The sequence below is a fragment of the Egretta garzetta genome, unplaced genomic scaffold, assembly GCF_000687185.1.
Source record: "Egretta garzetta isolate BGI_Z169 unplaced genomic scaffold, ASM68718v1 scaffold598, whole genome shotgun sequence".
Taxonomy (NCBI): domain Eukaryota; kingdom Metazoa; phylum Chordata; class Aves; order Pelecaniformes; family Ardeidae; genus Egretta; species Egretta garzetta.
The window spans coordinates 1,117,709-1,124,138 of record NW_009260621.1 but is presented as its reverse complement, the minus strand read 5'-3'; the positions used below and the strand labels follow the sequence as shown (position 1 = coordinate 1,124,138).

General features: G+C 55.8%; 2 protein-coding genes across 3 annotated transcripts in view; one reads left to right on the top strand and one right to left on the bottom strand.

Moving 5' to 3' along the window:
* The first annotated feature begins 6 nt into the window (after positions 1-6).
* MGST3 (microsomal glutathione S-transferase 3) overlaps positions 7-6,430 on the top strand; it is a 6,767-nt gene continuing 343 nt past the window's right edge. The window contains exons 1-5 of the mRNA XM_009645299.2: positions 7-60; positions 2,722-2,845; positions 4,255-4,328; positions 5,011-5,068; positions 6,191-6,263. Coding sequence (XP_009643594.1) covers positions 2,729-2,845; positions 4,255-4,328; positions 5,011-5,068; positions 6,191-6,263 — 322 coding nt within the window. The 5' untranslated portion in view covers positions 7-60; positions 2,722-2,728. The remainder of the gene's footprint in view (positions 61-2,721; positions 2,846-4,254; positions 4,329-5,010; positions 5,069-6,190; positions 6,264-6,430) is intronic.
* Positions 1,815-6,430, bottom strand: part of ALDH9A1 (aldehyde dehydrogenase 9 family member A1) — a 13,120-nt gene continuing 8,504 nt past the window's right edge. Inside the window, exon 11 of one of the 2 annotated variants that reach the window (XR_004842817.1) lies at positions 1,815-2,229. The gene's annotated coding sequence lies outside the window, so the exon portion shown is untranslated. Of the gene's footprint in view, positions 2,230-5,157; positions 5,740-6,430 lie in introns of those variants that run through there. The other variant, XR_004842818.1, reaches the window with a different exon arrangement.

Sequence of the window (6,430 nt, the reverse complement as noted above, 5' to 3'; positions counted from 1 at the left end):
TCCCGCCTCCCGCTTCCCGCCTCCCGCCGCTTGCTGGGCTGCTGCGCGCCGCGCCGGAGGGTAAGTGCGGGCCGGGGGCCTCCAGTTCGCCCCTCCGGGAGCGGGGGCACGGGCGGAGCGAGTGCTCCGAATGCATGCTCATGCTGACTATCCCGGTAGATGGCGAAGAACACAGAGCAAGCGCTGTGTCCCCCCCGACCTCCCCCGTGTCCGTCCGAGCGCCGGCTCCGGGGGAGAGTGCCTGCAGGTGCCCTGCCTGCTCGCCAGCGTGTTCGGCTTGCTTGGACAGGGCCTGACCCCGCCGGGAGCCTCTGGAGCTAAGCCTGCGGGCTGGCCTGGTACCAGAAGGGACAAGAGGCTCTCCTGGCTTGAGAGAAAGCCTGAGCTTGTATCTGGTAGCCCAGTGAGAATCCAGGCGTGGGTCTGCACGGGGAGACTTAATTGGCTTTGCTGACTTGTAAGAACTGTCGGGTTAGGGCAGGCTTGGTAAGGACCCTTGGTCTGGAGTAAAAGCGCGCCCAGGGAGTGTTCCTGCTACAGCTCCCAGTCTGTGCTGTGTCATGCTTCACAACCTCTTGGTCGTGTGGCTCCAGCCTGAAACATTGCTGCATGGAAAATACAAATTCAGCCTTGTGCACGGCGCCAGTGCTTGTCCGCAAAGTCCTTGCAGCTGCGGACAAAGGTTGCTGAAACACACAAGGCACCAGGATCCGGAAACAGTCGTGAGGCGTGCAATCAGAGGCTGAAAGTCCTGTCGACTTTGAAGTGCTTTATATGGCTCCAGATTTACTGGAGCACAGGCTCGCAGCAGAGTTTTATACCCATAGGGTAAGAGTAGAAGCTTTATAATACACCTGGCTTAATGCTTTGCTGTGACTAAGTCGTGCTCTTTGTTGCTAAGATAAAACCATGGATTGCAGTTTACCACTGTGAAGATAAAATGCCTGGTCCTTGCTGGCAGGCGGGGTTCTCCACCAACCTTGTAATTTGAAGGGGGAAACGTGACCACCAACCTGCTCTGCTGGGTGGGAATGTGTATTTTCAGCATCTCATCTGTCAGGCGCTAACCTCTACTACGTGTGGGTGCAGCTGACATTTCTTAGCGGTTTTGGATGTTCTTACTGATAATTGTTTACCAAACTTTGTATGGACAAAGCCAGCTGTTGTCTTCACCTTGCTCCCTTAATAACAATCCCTTTGCAAATGAGAAATAGAAGCCTGTGGTCCCTGAAGATCCCTCGTGAGGGGTGCTGGCGCTCTTGCAATAGGAAGGCTCTTTGCACCGGTTCTGTGATGTGGCCCATTTTCCCCCCACACTGGCAGATTGCGTTGGTGGGACAGTGCAGGAGACACCAAAACCTTGCTTACATCATGGAGGTACCAGGTGGGAATAGGCATCAGCTGAGGTTTGGAGGTTTGGTTTGCAGAGGGAGTTGTCTCCATGCTGGAGAGAGGTCTCTGCTGTCTTCTGCTGTGCCGCATCATGCAGCACCGTCTTGGGTCGTGCAGACAGAGAACATCTGAAGTTTGGGATTGCATGAGAGAACCGGTGCCAGATGATTGTGGGGAAGGGCCCTTGTGTTCTCTTGCAGCCGGGGAGGGTGCTGGAGCACTTGGGGTCAAGCACCTCCCAGCAGCGCAGGCTGGCAGCAGCTCTGGCGGACGGGGAGCAGGACAGAGGGAGAAGCATACAGCACGGACTTTGCTGTGGGGCAGCGTGGTGGAGGCTGCTGGATGCGCCTTCTGCTCCGTGCTTCCGTCTCAGGCCTGCGCAAGGAAGCACAGAACTGTTAAATACAAACCACACGGGCCCTGATGTCTCCTGGCCGGCAGAGTTGCTCGTGCAGATGCTGGCAAACGCCAGCAGCTGTGTGTTGCTGGGGGCTGTTTGCTGAGTTGTGACTGAGAGGGTTCCCTGAAGCCGCGGGGGTGAGCGTCGCTCGTCTTCCCAGTGCCTCTTTCCTGAAAAGGTTCGGTTACTATTGCAATTGTTGTTGGTGGCTTTTATTGTTACTTTACGTAAGGGTGGCCTTAGTGATTCAAACTGGCCATTCGTGTAGCCCTGCTCCTTTCAGCTCGGGGGATTTCTGAGCCCGTTCTGGTTTGTCTGTGTTACAATTCCCAGTTCACCTCTTGCGCCCAGAGCTTGCCCAGTTTCCCCTTGGGTTTATGAAAACTGCCTGCAGTCAGAGCATCCCTCAGCAGGGAGCTCCACAGGTCTGCTTCCTCCTGCATGAAAAAACACCTCTTTTAGTTTGTTTTGATCTGTTTCCTGACTTCATTGGTGGCCCCTCGCTCCGGTGTCAGGAGTGGCCATGAACAATCAATCAGTTTCTGTCCCGGTCTCCAGAGCATCCCTGCAGGCAGGGTGCTGGGTCAGCGAGGCCATGGGACTCAGCCAGCTGCAGCCAGAGCTGATGGGACCTGCTGCTGGCTGTAGTCCTGCCCTGAGCCAGAGGCTGGACTAGGGTCCTTCAGATACCGCCTCCCACCAACACTTCAGTCATTTTAAGGTTTGCTTGACAGGAACAGAGCAGAGAGCCCTTGGTTTGTGCTGCTTAATACCCAGCAGGCACCAAGAGGTGAAAATTCCCCAGTTCACCATGCTTGGAGATCTTGGGTCCATGCTCAGCAGCTCTTCCACACACACGTACCTGCGTGTAGTGAGCTGCCACTTCTCCCATCACACCCTGAAATACTAACGGGCTCTTTTTCTGACAGCACCAAGATGGCTGTTCTCTCAAAGGAGTATGGTTACGTCATCCTGACGGGTGCTGCCAGCTTCGTCTTGGTCACGCACCTCGCAGTGAAAGTGGCCAAGGCCCGCAAGAAGTACAACGTGGAGGTGAGTGCTCAGGCTGAGGGAACGGGAAGGTCAGAGCTGGTCTGCAGGGGATGTTGCAGACAAGCTAGGTGACACCTTGATTATTTTGGGGTGACCTGCTGACATTTCCTGCCCCACCACACGGATGCAGAAGGGATGGAGCTGCCATTACGGCTCTCCAGGCTGGAGCAGACGGCACAACAGAGCCTGGGGTTTGGCAGATCAGGCGCTTGGCACTGAGCTGAGATGGCTGAAAGCACAAGGCTTTGAGCTCGGAAACACTGACGAACAAGAAACAGCACAGCCCTTTTCCCTGCAGAGGTGGCCAATGCAGTGTTGGGGGCAAAAGGATTGCAGTGGAGCAGAAGTGACAGGAGGGTTTCTCAAGCTCAGAGGGAGTCCGGGAGCCCTATCACAACAAGTGTCTCGAAGTGGCCATCCCATCGAGGAGCCCACAAGCTGGGCAGGGCTGTGGGCTGGTGGGGGTGGCCGGTCCTGTCTGTGAGTCAGGGCGATGGCATGCGGAGGCTGCTGTGCCACTTGGCTCCGAGTGCAAATGCTCCTTTGCTCTTTCCCCAGGTCACCCTGGGAAGTGGCAAGCAGGGGTGGGTGCAAGGACAGCCCTGGATGTGTGCTGCAGGCCCCAGGGTGCCTACTGGGGTGACCCCGCTCCTCCTGCATGAAGTCAGGATTACAGCAAACTTGCCCAGCGTGTGCGGTGCGCAGAGCACTGGGTTGCGGGCGTGGGGAAGCCTCTGCAGCCGAGTGGCAGCTCTGGCTGGCTGCTCAGCTCCACAGTGGTGAGGAAGGCAGCGTCCTCCCAGCGGATGTGTGCTGCAGGCCCCAGGGTGCCTACTGGGGTGACCCCGCTCCTCCTGCATGAAGTCAGGATTACAGCAAACTTGCCCAGCGTGTGCGGTGCGCAGAGCACTGGGTTGCGGGCGTGGGAAAGCCTCTGCAGCCGAGTGGCAGCTCTGGCTGGCTGCTCAGCTCCACAGTGGTGAGGAAGGCAGCGTCCTCCCAGCCTGTCCCTGGGTGCTGGGCTGCTGCCAGCTCCCCAGAGGAGACATGGGGGCATGTCCTCAGTAACACTGCTTTGCTCTCCTCTCCAGAGGCACGAGATTTAAACAGGGAGGGCACCCAGTACCTGGCTATCTTCTCTTCGCAGCAGGGCTACCTCCATGCTAGTCAGGTTGCTCAAGAAGTTCAGGAAGTGGCCTGAGGCAAGCAGCAAATTTCAAGGGAGCAGCTGTGGGCAGCGGGGCAGGAGACAGGCTCCAAATCGCCCAAGCAAGTCAGTCTTGCAAGCACCTCTGCAGCTCAGGGCTCCCTGGGGAGAGGTGCTGCAGGGCATGCTACTTGCTGCTGGAGAACTCCCAGGCCCAGACCGCGCTTGCTCACGTTTTGCTGCTGGTTTATTTTTTTGGCAGTATCCAACTATGTACAGCACAGACCCTGAACACGGGCGTATATTCAACTGCATCCAGCGTGCGCACCAGAACACGTGAGTACCGCATAGGAATGCAGACCTTGACGATGCACAGGGCTGTGGAGCAGGGCCTACAGCTAGAGACTCGCGGCTGCCAAGTGTTGGGGTGCAGGCTCAGCGCCTGGGGAAAGCACACAGCCAGGTAATGCGTGCTTAACGAGGCTGTGCTGCCTCCTTACTGTGCCTTAAACCATGGGACAGGGCTGTGAAGCAGCCTCCCCATAGCCAGTGCCCTGCTCTTTGCCTTCACCGGTGGGTCTTAAGACACTGGAAGTCTTGTTTCCAGAAAAGCCTGTCTCAGGGCCCCAGATCTCCCTGGGGAAGAGGCTAATGCGGACCAGGCTGCAACAGCACATCAGAGTGGTGCTGGAGGAACAATTCCTCCTGGATTAGGTGGTGGCAAGTAGTATTTAGCAGTGGCTTAGGGCACAAAACAGAAAAAGTGGGTGGGTGGCCTTGGAGAGAGGCACGGACCTGGGTGGGGGGGGTGGGGAAGTCCCTGAAAGCCTGTATTCCCTCAGATTCCCTCTTTATCTGTGGCCTCAGGATCGAGCACAGCTCTCCTGGGCACGGAGACCCATAACAGTCAGGCCCAGCAGAGACCTTGGCAGGGGATGCTCACAGCTTCTGCGTTTCTGGAGTTTCCTCTTTGTTAGCAACTTGAGCACAAACACAACCTCCTCGCTTTTATTTTCAGATTGGAAGTTTACCCTGCCTTCCTGTTCTTCTTGGCCACTGGTGGAGTCTACCACCCGGTAAGTGACACTACGGTGCAGGTCTGCGTGACTGAACTCTGCTCTTGCTCCCCGACTTGGGGACAGTAGACCAAACTAGCCCCCCTGGAGACAGCAGGCTGCTTCACTAGCCACATCATGCTTCACAGCTGTGCCCCTTCTGAAAATGTAGTGGTAGAAGGTCTTGTGCAGGGGAGTCACAAGCATTTAATAAACTCATTACTGCTGCTTCAGACCCATTTCCTTCCCCTAAGGGTGCCTTGTCGGACAAACAGAAGCATTCACAGCCTCCAGTCCATGAGGGGGAAGTGTCCCTCCAACCCTGCCTGGTTCTTCCAAGCCCTGCAGTGCTACTCAGCAGCTTGTTGGGTGGAGGACAGGAACCCTTTCTCCCCCTTCTAAGCACACTTTCACAAAGAGTTTATCTGATAAGAATAGATGGGGAACATGGTGATCTTCCCACTCACTTCCACCACCAAAGGAGGTGCGCAAAGGATCAAAAGCAGCCTGGGTTATTTTTAACTGAAAGATGCAGACAACTCATGAGGAGGCAGGCATGTGGGAGAGGCTAAATCCAGTAGCTCCTTCTTTGCCACCAATAGACACATCAGGCCATTCTTGAATATTCCTTTCCAGAGGGGGAAGGAAGCTGCATAGGCAAATCTGCCAAACTGGAGCCACGTTGCAGCAAGCTGTAAATTAAGAGGCAAGGTAGAAGTCCGTCACACCTGCAAGAGGAAACCCTGTACACCTGCTGGAGGCAGTGGAGTGGGGCTCGGGGCAACAGCTGCCTCCACCATCCTGGCACGGGGTCTAGCCCACTAATTGGACAGTGGTGAAATGAGATTCAGCACCTGCTGCCCATATGACTTAACCATTTCTTGCTTGGGAAAGAGAAGGCTCTGCAGCACATCACACACTACCTCCCCCTAGGCATCATAAAAGCGACCCCTCCTATACAAAACTCACCCTAGCATGCGGCACAGTCACCCGCCTCACACGGGCTGACTCCCACTTGTCCTAGCAAGGTCAGGACCCATGCTGTAGTTGATGGTTGCTTCTTTGAAGCAGGGCTGCTGTAACAGTTAAGCATGTGCGAGCAGCAAGTCTCTAAAACCTTTAATGCTTCTGCTTTCTCTCTAGCGGATTACCACAGGACTCGGCCTCACCTGGATCCTTGGGAGAATCCTTTATGCCTATGGCTACTACACAGGAGGTAAGTCTTTATCCTGCAGCACACAGCAGGGTGCTTGGAAACTTAATTCTCCTACAACGGCCTCAGGGCTCTTCCCTCCAGCTCAAATTGAAGAGGCAGCATAAAGCTTCCTGTCAGGGCATAGAGAAAAGGGTGCGGGTCCACAGGCTGCTAACTGCAGCGCCCTT